Here is a 17,072-nt window from a genome sequence, read left to right on the forward strand (position 1 = left end):
GAGCTTTGTTGAAACTTTGATTTTTAAATATTAAAAATCTTTGAAAACTTGACCAAGTCTTGCTCTTCTTTACTTCCCTTTCCTTGTACTTCATTTGGCTGCAGAAAATTGAAGATTCCTTGATGAGTCATGCTTAGATTGTAAGCTATCCATTATCCATCCATTTTCCTTTTTATTTAATCTTAAAATAAGATAAAATTAAGCCAAAAATGGATAAAAATGGTGTGGGCCTTGTCTTGGTCGTGGGAGGCCCATAATAACATGGCAAACATATTTGAACCATGAAAACTTGGCCCCATTTGGAAAAAAAATGCATTTTTGAGCAATGTTGGTTTTATGCATTTTCCAAAATTTAGCCAACTTCAACAAGGTGTAAATCCCTCAATTTTTGTCATATGAAGGAGTTCTTGCACTTTTTGGAAACCTCAAAGAGTCCTCTAACCAATGTCTTTGGTCTCATGTCAAAATGATTTTTGATGCTCCTTGTGTGTCCTTTTGAAAAAGTGTCTTTTTGTTGACTTTGAAAATGACCTGTAATGTCTTTGGTCATATTTTTCAAATGGTGAATGCAATGACCATGGGATCAATTGCATTTGAAAGATAATTGAATTTCCTTCAAAATGAGCTTTGGTTTGAATTTTTTGGATGAAGGATGAGAGAGTTATGACCAGTCAAAGTTGAGTTGACTTTTCAGGCAAAAACCCTAATTTTGAATCTTAGGGTTTTGTTGATTTTTGATCTTTCCTTGATGAATTATGATCATCCAATGATCACATGATGAATCCTTTGACAAAATATGGATGTTGACAAAAAAATTCATTTTTGACTGTCTGTTGACTTTTTAGTCAAACGGGTCGTCTGTTGACTGTTTGAGCTGCTGACGGTGCGTCTGAGTGAATTGAAGTTTAAAAATTTGTATGATGGTACTTTGAGATATATGGATGTGCATGAAATCCATTTGAGGTCTCAAAAACTTGTTTCTCCTGTAAAAACAAGAAAACCCTAGTCAGGGACTGTTTGTGTAGGAGATAGTTAAGCGTACCTGATTTTTGTGCAGTGTTGAGTCTCTGCTAATCGCGTGATATTCAGAAGACTTCTAGAACAAAAATCTTGGAATTTTGAATTGTAAAAGATTGATTTGATTGATGGTACAAAACACTGAGAATTGTACTGCCAGCAGTTTGACTGTCGACTGACTGTTACCAGTACAGTCTGAGTTTCCTGATTCTGCGCCTGCAAAAAGATTTAACTCTGTACCAATTGTGTCAGGACTATTTATCTGTAAATAAATAAATAGCATGTGTGAAGTAATAAACAGTATTTGGCGTTTGCGTAAGAATAAATTCAACTGCAAGCCAAATTACTGTATAAGAAAAATTCTAAAAACTAAGTATTTCATATGTCAGGATATTTGTTGAAATAAAAATCCATGATTATATGAGACTCTTAATTTTCAGATTGGAGTTTTCTTGAAAAAAGATGCGGGCAAATTTTGGGGTATAACACTAAGGATAACACAGACGAATGTTGAATCAACACAGACGAGCACCGAAAGGAGATACAAACGAGCATCAAGGAATAACACAGACGAGTGTTGAAAGAATAACACAGACGAGTGTTGAATAAATACAGACGAGTATGGAAAAAGATACAGACGAGCATCAAGGAATACCACAGACGAGTGTTGAAAGAATAACACAGACGAGTGTTGAATCAATACAGACGAGTATCGAAAGAAGATACAGATGAGCATCAAGGAATACCACAGACGAGTGTTGAAAGAATAACACAGACGAGTGTTGAATCAATACAGACGAGTATCGAAAGAAGATACAGACGAGCATCAAGGAATAACACAGACGAGTGTTGAAAGAATAACACAGACGAGTGTTGAATCAATACAGACGAGTATCGAAAGAAGATACAGACGAGCATCAAGAAAACCACAGACGAGTGTTGAGAGAATAACACAGACGAGTGTTGAATCAATAAAGACGAGTATCGAAAGAAGATACAGACGAGCATCAAGGAATAACACAGACGAGTGCTTGAACAAGTACATACGAGTATCGAAAGAAGATACAGACGAGTATCGGAGGAATGACACATACGAGTGTTTGAGAAGCTTGGTATATGGACTTACTGGGTATTGGGATTTAGTCTTGAAATGATTTTCCAGGACGGAAGGCGAAGGATTCACAACACGGGGGTTGGACCTAAAAGTTTGCCCGTACGAGGGAAAGGGACCACGGAGACTAGTGACGACTAGACTCGACCCAAAAGAGTAGTACATACTGAAGAATCACGGGATATCGATGCTTGTGAAGCATAAGAACTACATTAATCCCTCAGGCCAAAAGGCAGGGTGTAACTCTTCAAGAGTGGCAATCGTTCGAATTGCCACACACCAAGTATGGTTATTCAAACGATTGAAAAATGAGATGGGTTGAATGCCCACCCTCATTCACACTCTAATCTGCACGCAGCATACGGGAAATAACCTCGGAGACAACGATTCTGACGAAGAAAGACATTGTGTCTGATCCACACTGGAGAGAAAAACGAGACTTCTTCTGGAGATTGAGGATACCAGGTATCGGCACCGTGGTATAAGGAGATTTGTAATGTAGTAGCAGATATCAATCGGAGTTTGTAAGGACAACTTTTTATGTGGGGAAGTATCGTTGTCTTATTTGAGTGCTGATTAGTATTATCTGGCTTATGCTTTGTATGCATGTTTGAATTTTTCTATCGCGTAATGATCCGCTTTGACGGATATGCTACGCTTTTGAGGATGCAATGTTATATGCAGTGAATACTATATGCAGAGTGCCAAATAAAGGCATTAGAGAGGTAAACACTAGGGAGAGTCCCCTTAGTTTTAAGAATTATGTAGAGATGCCAATAGATATTGGACTTTGACTTGCAGGTTTTACCCTTCCGGTTGTTGACTTGTGGAATAACTTCTGACTTTTCTCCATATGCCACTGCTTGGGGGATTTTCAGCTTGAGGAGATTCCCTCGATTCACCATGTCGGGGATGAGAAATCCAAGTGAGGAGCCTTGGTTAGGGAAGTAGAACAACTCCTAGGAGAAATAAACTCCTATGCTTGGGGAGAGACCAAATTTCTAGGAGAAATAAACTCCTATGGTCGGGGAGAGTCAATATAGCTCAGAAGATTGTGCTCCAAGCTTCGCGACCTACGAAGGAATTTGCCCTTAAGGATCCTTGGAGAGATTCATCGAATCTCGACGTAACTGCTCCAGATTGGTTGAACTCAAGAAAGATTCCTCGACTTGATTGCCCCAGATTGATCGAAGCTTGAAGAGATTTATCGACATGATTGCCCCTGATATGCTGAATTTGAGAGGTCAAACCTCGATTCAATTGCCCCTGATTAGGTACGTCTTACTAGAATCCTCAAGCTTTCTTTGTTTTGAAGTCAAACAAACATGGAAACAACTTTACCACGCTCAACGAAGTCTTCTAACTCTTCCCCTTAAGGTAATCAAGGAAAGCATTAACTGTTCATGCCCAACGGAGTTTTTAGAGAATCTGCCCCCTCGACGGTCAATATTTGAAATGATTAGCTTTTACTCCTCGGAGTTCTCAAGTCTCTTGTACTTTGACATGATCAAGTTACTCACTGATTCTCATCACGGTAACTTCGTTGTGTTAAGCAAATATTTTGTATGCAAAAGAATGTTAATTATAAGAATGATGATTCTAATGCAAAACCTATGTTAGTCTTGAAGTTTAAAGAAACTTTTATTGAAATGAGGTTGCGACCTCTCGTGAATGGATCACTAGTTTTCACAACCTCGATTTTTGCATATGGAAGATAAAGCAAGCATACGATACCAACATGGATATGAGTCTCACTTCATTGGGAGTCAGTTAAACGCTATCTCATCGGAGTGCGCTTTCGAAATAAACCCTACTTCAATTAGGACTTTTAAGGGTTGTAATTTGGCCGGGTACACGATTTTTAGAAAACAAAGGATTTTTAGGCTCAAAATTATTTGTACCCACCCCCTTCGTGATGTTCTTCAGTCCTAAGTTCAACTTAGCTTGATACGAGCGTTCATCCCTCACAAGGAATTTTGAAATGGTTGAAGAATCAATGAGGTTTTTCGGACATGGCAGTCACTCACCTTTCGTCTTTGGTGTCTGATCACACGACTGTGTTCTTTTGATGAGGACGTTTATTTTGTAATCCTTGTTTTTCGCTTCTGCTTTGCTTTTTCCTTTTTTATTTCCCTAAATTTTGCCTGGACAAATTCTTTTGAATTTTATTTTGGAGTCCAGCGGGATGCCCTAACTTTTGCCTAAGTCACTTGTCTTCAAGTTGTTGACTTAGCGGGCTCTTCTTTTTCTCCTTTTTTTTTTAACAAGGTTGTGTGATCTTGAATCTCTGATTTGTTGAAAGTGATTGTGACTGCCTGAGTCCTTGATTGATGAGGAATAACCTTTGTGGTTTTGATCCTTTTTTGGGGATCTTTTGACGGAATAAAGATAACCATTGCGGTTTTGACATTCTTCAACCTTTTGAAGGATAACCATTATTGTACCCTTAGATGCATATCCTTTTAGTGAGTTTTGAACACTCGATTAAGTTAAATGAACACTACCCTGCCCCAGGGTTAAAATAAGGGTTTTTATGATTAGAAAAGAAACTCCTACTTCAAGGCTCAAAGGGGTTGACGAGGGTCTATCTCCCTTATATCTCCGGTGTTTGGGGATTTGAAATAATGTCTGTACATCCTCAGTAGGGTTTTATTCAAAAACACATGGTTAGAGATTTTGCATTTTTATTTTTCATCATCCTCCCTCAACTTTTTGCCTAAGCAAGCAATTAGTAAAGTTGGTATCGTAATGCCAAAAACATTTTATGAGTGAAAACGAATGGATTACTTCAAGACAAACATAAACAGTGTATTATGATTTTCATTCAGAAATTAACAAGTTTTTACATGCTATAAATGCTTAAACAAACAATGAAATGTTACGAATGAGAATGCAATGAAGAACTGAATGGCTGCCATTGTTGAGGAGACTTGACTCCGTCTGGACTTATTGCTCTCGAATACTTTCTGCAATTTTGAGACCTCATAGGGGCTTCAATTTATGCACGAACCTCTTGGAGTGAACGACACAAAATCCTCGGTCGAATGGTTTTGTACTCCAGCATGGTAGACACTTAGCATTGTCAGGTGTTTCTTCCAAACACTTCAGATTACTTCAAAAGAGAATTCCAACGAAGATACCCAAGAGTTGTAAATTTTGCCTTACTTTAGGGATTCGAGCAATACGAGTGATGCAATACTCAAGATAAGAGTACGTCTTGCTTATCCCCCAATCGGGAGCCCCAAGTATAGTTGCTAGAGTAGTAATCTCCATCTTAAATAGAAGAACCTTGTACGGTTATCAATTTGAAGAGATCTTTTGTGGTGAATAAGACCCAATACACGAATCTTAACCAATTGAAATTCCGACAAATGGGGAATCAACTTGAGAATGAGAAGCGTTATGTAGAACACTCTTGATTACCACACGGAAGAAGATTCTAGCAAAGTTGCACAAGAATTTGTAATGCTTTAAGGGATTTGAGCAATGCAAATGATGCAAAGCTCAAGATACGAATATGTCTTGCTTATCCCTCAATCGGGAGCCCCAAGCAACTTCCACACATGTAAAAGAGATGGTTACCAATTTATCTTCAATATCCATCATTAGGAGTGAGAGTGGATGATCCTTGCATTTCTTGATATCAGGCATTAGGCACAAACCAACAACATCTGAATCAGCGGAGTCACGACCTTTTTTATGGCTTTCAATCTTTTCTCCAGGAGGTGGAACCTTTTGTCAATTTCAATAATTGGAAACTTGCAGACTTCAATTTCCAAATTGTTCTCATGATGTGTCTCCTCATTAACAATGATAGGAATCTCAACATTATTTCAAACATTCTGATTTATACGACCTTCTCATAGGTGAGATTAGCATTTGCATTTGGCCTTTGGGGAACTTATCTCAATTCTTCTTGTCAAAGAGAAAAGGCTTGAATAACCTCCATACAATGATTCATGTTAGTATCCATTTCTGTTCTTATCTCAGTCAAAACCCCACGAAGTTGTTCTATTGTTAACTTTCACGCACATGACAGTGAGAAGTCAAATTTGTTGTTGATCTTGAAATCTGAGTAGAAAGGGTCCCATAAGTCTCTGATAGAACCATGAAATGCATGATAGTATGAATGCATGTTTCATTTATGAGAGATCCTAAAGTCTTTTCATACACTTCCATTTTCTTTTTTTATCTCTTTTTTGAAATCAAGGCTTTATTTTGTATAGAATATCTTTTCTTTTCTTCTTTTTTTTGTCCTTTCTTTTTTTTCCCTTTTTGGAAACAGACTTTAGGATACCCCAAAAATGAAGTAGATAAAGCAATGATGTTATGCAATGCAAAAGTAGGGGATCAAGATCCATATAATCTTAGTAACCACTGTACAATCCTCTGAATAATAGATATAGGTCGGATGTCACGAGATCAAAGGTCCGACATAGGTATCTCATAACCATAGGAACAATAGTCACCAATAGAACTGAATAGTCACCAACAGAACCTGAGTCACCAACAGTAACTGTCATGTATATCCCTCCCCACTCACGGGTGAATCTAGGCCAGGGTAAGTCAAAATGGCAACCAGCGTTATCAGTCCTCCTGAGGTACCACCATTGTTGCATCTACATGCCAACAATGATACCCCATTTGGACCTCGACTGGGCGAGGGTCTCATGATCGCACTATACAAGACCTAACATCTCATCGGCGTCATGACTATCCACTCTATCCTAGGTGTCCTATGTGTCAACTCTGGCCTGGGTATTGGGCCTTTTACCTCATAGAAACATCCCACCCAGCCTGAAAACAGAGAAAATATGTGGCCCCGACGGGGACCCATAATATAGTCCAGAATGCGGAAAGTAGACATGATATGCAAGCAGGAAAATAAACATGATATGTAAACATAAAATAAATGAATGCAACACATATAAACAAACAAAGAAAAACACCCAAAGAAAAGAAAACAAACGAAGGCTAGGATCGACTCGCTAAGAATGGATCAACACAGGTCTATCACATCCCCAGCAGAGTCGCCAGCTGTCGCACGCTCGCGAAAAATGAACAGAGTCACCACTAATATATTTATCCCATAAGGGAAAGGAATACCAGAAAACCTAACAAAGGAAGGAACAAGGTCTTGCGACCAGAGAATCTAGGTACGGGAGTCGGTTACGCGAGGAGAAGGTATTAGCACCCCTCACGCCCATCGTACTCGATGGTATCCACCTATGTTTGTTTCTATCTAAAGGGTGTATACTATGTCTATGTCTACATGCGAATGAATGCAAAAGAAATACGGGGAAAAGAAGGAAATATTTACAAATGTGCTCGTTCAAGCCCCGCGACTTGATGCCTACGTATCCTTTTCAGGAATCAGAGCGCCGTAGTTCGGCTCAAGATTTTCTATTTGTTTTTGTGTTTTTTAGTTGGGCGGAGTTAACGTTCGCGCTCTTGCATAAGGGACGACCTACGATGCGATCGAGCGGAAATAACAGTGCCCTTAGGTGCCCACGAGGCAAAAGAAAAAAAAATGATTGGTTTGTGTCTTTTAGGGTAATTCCATGATGACAAAACCCACTACAAGGCTTCGCATCACTTCCTTACTTTTTTTAAGTCTGACCATTGATTAGTTGTTTTAAGTGTTTTTGATTGGTGTTTTTTTTAAGGGAATTTATTTGTGACTCAGATCATACCAAAAAGAGTTTTTTTAAAAAAACATTTAGAGAACGCACATCGAGGCCTACGCCACAATCGTTTCTCTAAATAGAGGTTAAAAAATACGCCTTTTTTGAATATTTAGAGAATGCACATCGAGGCCTACGCCACAATCGTTTCTCTAAATAGCGGTTAAGAAATACACTGAGGCCTCACACCTCAATCATTTCTTTTCCGCTAAGTAGAAAAGAACATACATCGGGGCCTATGCCCCAATCATTTCTTTCCTACTATGAAAAATAATAGCGGTATGATCCTTGTCGGTATTTATCAAGTATTTTAAAAGTTGAAAAGAAAAAAGAAGATGAGAAAGGGAACTAGACCTATTTTCTAATCTAATGTTGTTATTGTACGAGGGGAAATCCTAATGTTAACGTGGTAAGGAAAATACTCTAAAAGGAGCACGCAAATGGTATCAAAATAGGCCAAAAATATGGCCAAAGTGAAGCAACAAAGTCACACAAAAATTATACAAAAAAATAACATGAAAATGGTACAAAATCATAAAGGAAATGATTCAAGCGTTAGTGCAAAATTAACCTAAAATACTACTATTTTTATGGCATTTTTATGAAAGAGAAATGAATTCTAAATCAAGCAAAAAGGAGACAAAAAACCTAAATGCTACTAAGCCTAAACTAGTATTTTTTATGGACCTTTTTTATGTCATTTTTTATCACCTAAAACTTGAACAAAAGTTGTGATTTTAAATGTTTTTTTTTTATTATCTAAAAACATAGTAAAATAACTAAGTAAAAAAAGGCCTAAGACTAATCAACTAAGTGTGAGACAGGGGGTGAAATTGAAATTGGGCGCAGGCCCATCAGAACGAGGCCCAAGGCGGCCCTATTTTGTTGTTCAGTTTTCTACTAGCACACAAAAAGGAGGTATGATCGGGCTTAGGGGGTGTAGATCGCAATTTCGTAGACAAAGCCCAGCAACACTCAAACCAACTCAATTATTAAGATTTTATTCCACTTTTGATTATTCAGATTTATCATCATAATTTCTAATCAATGACCAATTAATCACATCACTAATCAACTTAATCACACTAATCTTATGCCAATTTAATGTGATGATGAAATGCTAATACATTAAAATTGAATAAATAATAATTGAATAAATAATAATTGAAATAGGAATTAGGGTAAAGTTATGTGGCTATTGGACTTACACGAGAATGAGAAACTCGTTTCCTCAGACTTCTCTCCTTTCTCCTCTCTGCGAACGGCGGTGCTTCCTCTTTGTCTCTCTTACGATCGAAGACGGCGGCGGCGCGTATGCTCCTCTCTCCATCGTTATCAATCTCAACCTCTTTTCTTTCTCAGGCGAACATAAGGGTGGCGGCCGGAATCACGAGTTATCACCTCCGATCGGAGCTCCTTCGACACCGTGATCGAGGAACTGAATCTAAGTTACCACATTTCTCTGCTTCCCATCTCAAGTTCTTTTCTCTCTCGATGCGTGTTGCTGTGACCTTAAGTGAGGATTGAAGGTTGGAGTTTTGCCGTTTTTGGTTATGCTCCAAGGTTCTTTTCTAATTCTCTCTTTTCTGTTATCGATTTTCATCCATTTCTGATGATTTTCCTCTGCTCTTTCTTTTGACTTCTGCTACGTTTTTATTGTGTATGTTGAATGTAATTGTGGTTTGAGGATGAAGGATCTATGGCGGTGTTTGAAGGTTTCTTGAAGATTGAACTTTCAGATTTTTTTTGTGAGTGAAGATTTGAGAATATGAGTCTGAGAGATGTAGAAGAATGTGAATTCTGAGGTTTAGCTCTGTTGATTAGAATTTCAGAGGTTGAAACTCTAACAACAATGGAAGGTGAGCTCTAGTGAGAGGGTGAGGGAATTGCAGAGTGAGGGAGATGGATATGGAGAGAATTGAGGGAGAAGAGAGGATTCAGGGAGGGAAGGATGAAGGAGGTGGTTATGGTGGTGGTGAATGAGTGTGTGATTGATGAAGATGATGAAAGGTTGAATGGTGCGTGAAGAAGTGAAGGAAAACAAAGTCCAGACCTGAGGAAGTGAAGCCAAGTTCTGATTTATAGAACCAATTCTCAGGTTGGTTTTCTCTGATTTTTCTCTTGAACTCTTCTCCTCTTTTCTGTTATCTGTTAGTTAGGAGTTAGTTAGACTCTGTTATAGCTGTTTTGAAGTTAGTTGAGAGGTGGTTAGGTTGTTACAAACTGTTAGCAGTTAGTTTGTTAGGACTGAATTCTATTGGAGTTTGTTAAGTAGCTGTTAAGAATTAGTTAACTGGAATGCTAGGTTTAGTTATAGACAGTTAGGGGTTGATTGAAATTGAGTTGACAGTTAGTTAAGAGGTTATGAAAACAATGCTGTTAGTTAGTAATTGATAGAAAATTTGGGGATTGGGAAGTGGGAGTTTATGTGATAGTATGGCTGGAATTTGAATGTGGCATTTTTGTGTGATATGCAGGTTATTTGGTTTGAATTTGCTCTGGTTCTTTAGTTCTCTTTTGAATTGAATGGTGATGATTTTTTCGTATGCAGGTTTTGTGGCAGCAGGGTTACATTGTATGAAAGTATGCACATGCTCATGAATGTGTGGGATTGTCATGGTATGTGGTTACTATGGTATGTGAATCTGTGGTATTAGAATGTTAGGATGGGATTAACTGTTAGATTTGAAGTTTATTTGAATATACGGTTAGGGTGAATGTATTGCAGGGGTCTTTGTTTGCTTTGATGTGGCTTGGCGTAGGGACTGGTTTTTTCTGTTAAATGTTGTTAAGGGTCAGTTGCAAAGTAGTTAGGATTTGTAAATTGGTTTTGCTTTGAATGTATTGATTGTTTGAATGTAGGCTGGTTAAGTGAATTGTGTGTGTATGGAACTGATTTTGGCCTGAACTGGATTAGGTTAGTATGATGGTTTTTTAGTTAAAATGGTGTTTGGTTTACTGTTTGTACAAAAGGTATGGATTATGAGTGATGAAATGGTTAATGTGTAGGTAATTTGAATGTGCAAAGTAAGCTTATGATGCTGATTTTTAAGGTTGATAATTACGGATGCAGGATTTAAGCTTGAACTTGGCTGGATGGTGGAAGGGTGTTCAAAGAATCATGAAGACAAGGTTTTGGTCAATGCAAAAACGGAAGAGTGACTTAGTGACTTCAAGTCTTGGTAGATTCAGGAATCATGGTCAAAGTCCTGAAATTTTTATGTAGTTTTGTGAATCCTTTTTGTATTTTGGTATTTGAGACATTTGGATTTGTAATGGGATTTCGGATTGAAATGGTATGGACCTAGTTTTTGATGTACTTTTGTGTATCTTGGAGTTTAATTGAATAAAACTCTTGTAACTTTGTTTTTATTTTTTGTAGAGGATATTAGAATGTATTCTTGAATGGATTGTTGGGATGTAATGAATAATAGACATGGTTCATGAAATTGTAATGAAACGGTTTGGCAATGAAATGGTTCTTCTTTTTGTAACAATATTTGATATGATGTGATGAAGTAATGAAATTTTCTTCCTTCTTTAGATAGCCTTTGAATATGTTCTTCCCTCCATTTTGCTATCTCTTTAAATTCAAGAATGCATTTCCCTCCTCTTTGTTCAAAATTCAAGAATTCTCTTTTGATCTCCAAAACCTTAAATAGATACCAACAAGTATGATATGATGGAACTGAATTGTTCAAAATGGACTTGAGACAAAAAGGTCAATATGCCATAGTTGACTTTGACCCAAGGTCAAAGTTCTTAGCAAATTGCTTCCAAAAGGCTTGCATTAAGATGAAACTTGGAACTTCTTTTGCTCCTCAAATATAAACACAAATCCTCTAACCACAATCTGCCCTTGACTAAATCCACTTGAAATCTCTATACTTCAATCCAAGTCCTTAAATTAAATCTCAGAGCGAATGACTCATACCATAAGTGATAACCTGACCACTTTAATGAATATAATCCAAATGCTGAGCAAAAGTCTCTGATGATCATAAGGCCCACGCCTCAAGACTTATCTGATAATCCCAAGCATATAGAGAGTACTTTAATCCATGAATAATGAACACCTCTGTTGAATAAGTCTGCATAGTGTAGAGACCCTGGATATTGTGAAACCCTAGATCCCATGCTTTAGATGTTTATTTGATGAATGAATGCAAAGTGTTAGATGACCTAATGGAGAGATGCAGATGAATGCAAAAGTCTAAGCCAGGTAATGGGTAGGACAAATTTGGGGTATGACAGCTGCCCCTGTTTAATCTTCTTAAACTTGAAAGTGAGATTGGCTTTAGCCTTTCGAACATTCAATGTAGAAAAGATTAAATACCCAAGACCCGAAATTTGTCCTCAAATGATGGTGTGATTGTTGTCTTTATTTTTTTGTTTTGATATCTGCTTGGGAAAGAGAAAATTTTTGTTTTTCTGGTGGAATGATTTACAGTGAGTAATTGGATTTGAATGGGTGTAGCTTGTAACGTGTTAACGGTGCCGATACAAGGTTCTCAACGGAAATGATTGTCGAATGAAACAGTAATTGAAAGATACATGTTTGGCGGAGAGATAAGATATCACAGACGAGTGTCGAAGGAGGATACAGACGAGCATCAAAAAGAAAAACACATGCGAGCGTAATACAGACGAGTATCGAAAGAAGGCACAGACGAGTCCCAAAAGGATAACACAGACGAGCGTTTGGATCAATACAGACGAGTATCGAAAGAAGATACTGACGAGTACCAATGACACAGACGACTGTTTGAATTAAAATACGGACAAGTATTAAAGGGAAAAATGACTACAAGGTGGTTGACCAACTCCTTCAGACACAATCAAAGATATCCCTGTTGGCCTTATTGGTACACTCAAAAGCTCACCGGAATGCACTAATGAAAGTTCTGAAGCAAGCCTACATTGAACAAGATGCAACCCTTGAGCAGTTTGATAATGTTGTTTCCAACATCACTGTCAACAATGTATTAAGCTTTATCAAAGAAGAACTTCCCCCAGAAGGACTGGAGCACATTCATGCCCTACACATCTACATGAAATGTGGAGAAGATACCCTGACGAATGTACTAGTTGATATTGGTTCATCCTTGAATGTCATGCCAAGAAGCACCTTAGAAAGACTGTCCTATCAAGGAGTAACTATAAGGTTGAATGGAATCGTTGGGAAAGCTTTTGATGGTTCAAAGAGAACTGTGATTGGAGAGATTGATCTTCCTATCCGCATCAGACCTCATGATTTTGAAATCACTTTTCAAATAATGGATATCTACCCCGCTTACAGCAGTTTGTTGGGAAGACCCTGGATCCATAGTGCTGGAGCTGTTACCTCCACTTTCCCCCAGATGCTGAAGTTTGTTGTGACAGACAAGTTGATTACTGTTTATGGAGATCAAACTATGTTCGTGAGTCATTTATCTTCTATCCCCAATATTGAATAGTTTGAAGCTCAATTCCAAGCTTTGGAAATTGTCAAACCTGAATACGGAAAGAAAGCGAGTGCGTCTATTTCATCCTGGAAAGATGCCTAATAAGTGGTTGCCCAAGGATCTTATGAAGGCTGGGGACAAGTTATTGAACTTCCCACCAACAAGAACAAATGTGGTCTAGGATTCACATCTCAGAAATCAAAAGGAAAAGAACCTGAGTATGGAAGCTGCAACAAGACTCTGCATGAGACCTTTCAAAGTGCTGGCTACATCAACCCGGATAAATAAGACATAGCTGCTATCATTGAAGATGTTCCAGAATGTTCAAGCTTCGTGACGCGTAGAGAGGACAACTCCAACTGGACTTCCATCATCATCTCTTCTGTTATTCACGAGTCTAAGTACTTTTCTATCTTTTAAAAAACCTTTCCCTCTGCCCAAGGCGAAAGAGTAATGTGTCAGGATGTTTAAAATAATTCCTTTTGTTCTGCCCAAGAAAAAAGTGAGCTTATGTAGGGCTTTGTTTCAAATCATTAATAAAAAGAAATTTTTGCCTCCCTTTTGTTTATTGTTTATCCTTTTCTAAAAATGGTAACATCTAAAAAACCCATAAAAATCAATCAAAACTGTTTTTCAAATTTGCACATATACCTTTTCTTTTATTTGTTCCTAAAAAGCAAAACATAAATCATGTGCAGATTATCTCTTGATAAACCCACTGAAAACAATGATCCTAGGCCCTCTCCCAACTTTGAATACCCTGTGTACGAAGCTGAAGAAGAGAGTAGTGAAGAGATCCCTGAAGAGATCACCCGTCTGCTTGAGCACGAGGAAAAGATCATTGAACCGCACAAAAAGCCATTGGAAGTGATCAATTTAGGTACTGAAGAAGAGAAAAGAGAAGTGCGAATTGGGGCATTGTTAGAAACAAACGTCTAGGAGAAAATGCTTAATTTGTTGAGAGAATATGTGGATGTCTTTGCTTGGAGCTATCAAGATATGCATGGGTTTGATACCACTATTGTAGAGCATAAATTACCGTTAAACCCATAATGTCCGCCTGTTAAGCATAAGTTAAGAAGAACTCGCTCAGATATGGCAGACAAGATCAAAGAAGAGGTACAAAAGAAAATCAACTTTGGGATCCTCGTCACATCAGAATATCCTAAATGATTGGCCAACATCTTTCCCGTTCCCAAGAAGGATGGAAAAGTCAGAATGTGTGTTGATTATAGAGATTTAAATAGAGCAAGTCCAAAAGATGATTTCCCGCTACCCCACATTGACATGCTGGTGGATAGCACTGCTAAGTTTAAAGTCTTCTCATTTATGGTTGGATTCTCAGGTTACAATCAGATCATGATGGCACCTGAAGATATGGAGAAAACAGCTTTTATCACACCCTGGGGCACGTTTTGTTACTGTGTGATGCCATTTGGTTTAAAGAATGCTGGAGAAACTGATCAAAGAGCCCTGACGACTCTCTTCCATGATATGATTCACAAAGAAATTGAAGTTTATCTGGATGACATGATTGCCAAGTCTGCATCAGAGGAAGAACATGTGGGGTACCTACTGAAGTTGTTCCAACGTTTGAGAAAATACAAGCTGCTTTTAAACCTAAGTAAATGCACATTTGGTGTCCGCTCTGGAAAGCTACTGGGTTTCATCGTCAGCCAAAGAGGTATTGAGGTTGACCCCGACAAAGTAAAAGCCATTCAAGAAATGCCTCCTCCAAAAACAGAAAAACAAGTCAAAGGATTTCTTGGACGATTGAATTACATCTCCAGATTTATCTCTCACATGACTGCAACTTGTGGACCAATCTTTAAGCTTCTCTGCAAAAACCAAGAGTGTAAATGGACAGAAGAATGTCAGAAAGCTTTTGAGGATATCAAAGAATACCTGCTGGAACCTCCAATCTTAAGCCATCCAGTGGAAAGGAGACCTTTGATCATGTATTTAACCATACTTGAAGATTCTATGGGATGTGTCATGGGTCAGCAAGACGAGTCTGGTCGAAAAGAGTATGCCATTTATTACTTGAGCAAAAAGTATACCGACTATGAAACAAGATATTCACTGCTTGAGAAAACTTGCTGCACTCTTGTATGGGATGCTCGACGGCTAAGGCAGTACATGTTGACTCATACGACATATCTCATATCCAAAATGGATCCAATCAAATACTTGTTTGAAAATCCTGCGTTGACAAGAAGAATTACCCGCTGGAAGATGTTATTATCAGAGTACGGCATCCAATATCGTGCCCAAAAAGCCATCAAAGGAAGTTTTTTAGCCGATCATTTGGCCTCCCAACCTATTGATGATGATCAATCTTTACAAGATGATTTCTCTGACGAAGAAATCATGTATTTAAAATAAAAAGATTATGAAGAACCATTACATGGAGAAGGACCTGATCCTGAGTCCCGTTGGGGTTTTATATTTGATGGAGTTGTTAATGCTTATGGTAGAGGAATTGGGGCAGTCATTGTTATGCCACAAGGTTCTCATGTACCATTCACTGCAAGACCAACGTTCGACTTCACCAACAATATGGCAGAGTACGAAGCTTGTATCATGGGACTAGAAGAAGCCATTGATCTTAGAATCAAGATTATGGATGTATATGGAGATTCTGCTCTAGTTATTAATCAGATCAAAGGAGAATGGGAACCCGTCATCCTGGTTTATTTCCTTACAGAGATTATACCCAAAGACTGCTAACCTTCTTCAACAAAGTTGAATTCCATCACATACCTCGTGAGGAAAATCAAATGGCAGATGTATTGGAAACTCTAGCTTCCATGTATCAAGTTAAGTCTCCAAATGAAGCTCCTCAAATTACAATCACGCGCCTGGATAGGCCGACTCATGTATTCGCTGCTGAAGTTGTCACTAATGACAAGCCGTGGTTTTATGACATCAAAATCTTCTTACAAAAACAAGAGTACCCACCTGGGGCATTTAGCAAAGACAGAAGAACTTTGAGAAGATTGTCTAGTAATTTCTTTTTAACTGGAGATGTGCTCTACAAAAGGAATTTTGACATGGTATTGCTTAGATGCATGGATAGATACGAAGCAAACCAATTAATGCCAGAAATTCATGAAGGATCTTTTGGCACTCATGCCAATGGACATGCGATGACAAGAAAGATACTAAGAGTGGGTTACTATTGAATGACAATGGAATCTGACTGTTAAAAATATGTGAAGAAGTGCCATAAATTCCAAATCTATGCTGATAAGATCCATGTGCCTCCGACGCTTCACAATGTTATCTCCTCTCCATGGCCTTTCTCTATGTGGGGAATTGATATGATTGGAATTATTGAACCTAAGGCTTCAAATGGATATCGTTTCATCCTGGTTGCCATTGATTACTTTATCAAATGAGTCGAAGCTACCTCTTACGCCATTATTACTCGACAAGTGGTGGTAAGATTTATCAAGAACAATCTCACCTGTCGCTATGACGTACCAAACATAATCATTACTGATAATGGTTCCAATCTGAATAACAAGATGATGAAAGAGTTGTGTGGTGAGTTCAAGATTGAGCATCACGATTCCTCTCCCTCCCGTCCCAAGATGAATGGAGCAGTAGAAGCAGCTAACAAAAATATCAAAAAGATTGTCCAGAAGATGGTTGTAACTTACAAGGACTGACATGAAATGCTCCCTCTTGCTCTGCATGGGTACCGTACTACAGTTTGCACTTCGACCGGGCAACCCCTTTTTCTTTAGTATATGGCATGGAAGCCGTACTCCCGATAGAGGTTGAGATTCCCTCCTTAAGGATCCTAATGGA

At 38.3% G+C, this 17,072-nt stretch overlaps 1 protein-coding gene and 1 long non-coding RNA gene across 2 annotated transcripts; both read left to right on the top strand.

The window, feature by feature from the left end:
- The first annotated feature begins 8,989 nt into the window (after window positions 1-8,989).
- On the top strand, window positions 8,990-11,309 carry LOC131594902 (uncharacterized). Its single transcript, XR_009281597.1, has 3 exons — window positions 8,990-9,910; window positions 10,364-10,431; window positions 10,886-11,309. It is a non-coding gene; the product is annotated as an uncharacterized LOC131594902 (long non-coding RNA).
- Window positions 11,310-15,059: 3,750 nt separating this feature from the next.
- LOC131597369 (uncharacterized) lies at window positions 15,060-16,441 on the top strand. Its single transcript, XM_058870073.1, has 3 exons — window positions 15,060-15,628; window positions 15,734-15,823; window positions 15,964-16,441. The coding sequence occupies exons 1-3, from the start codon at window positions 15,060-15,062 to the stop codon at window positions 16,439-16,441; spliced, it is 1,137 nt and encodes a 378-aa protein (XP_058726056.1).
- Window positions 16,442-17,072: the final 631 nt, after the last annotated feature.

Source organism: Vicia villosa, linkage group LG4, assembly GCF_029867415.1.
Source record: "Vicia villosa cultivar HV-30 ecotype Madison, WI linkage group LG4, Vvil1.0, whole genome shotgun sequence".
NCBI lineage: Eukaryota > Viridiplantae > Streptophyta > Magnoliopsida > Fabales > Fabaceae > Vicia > Vicia villosa.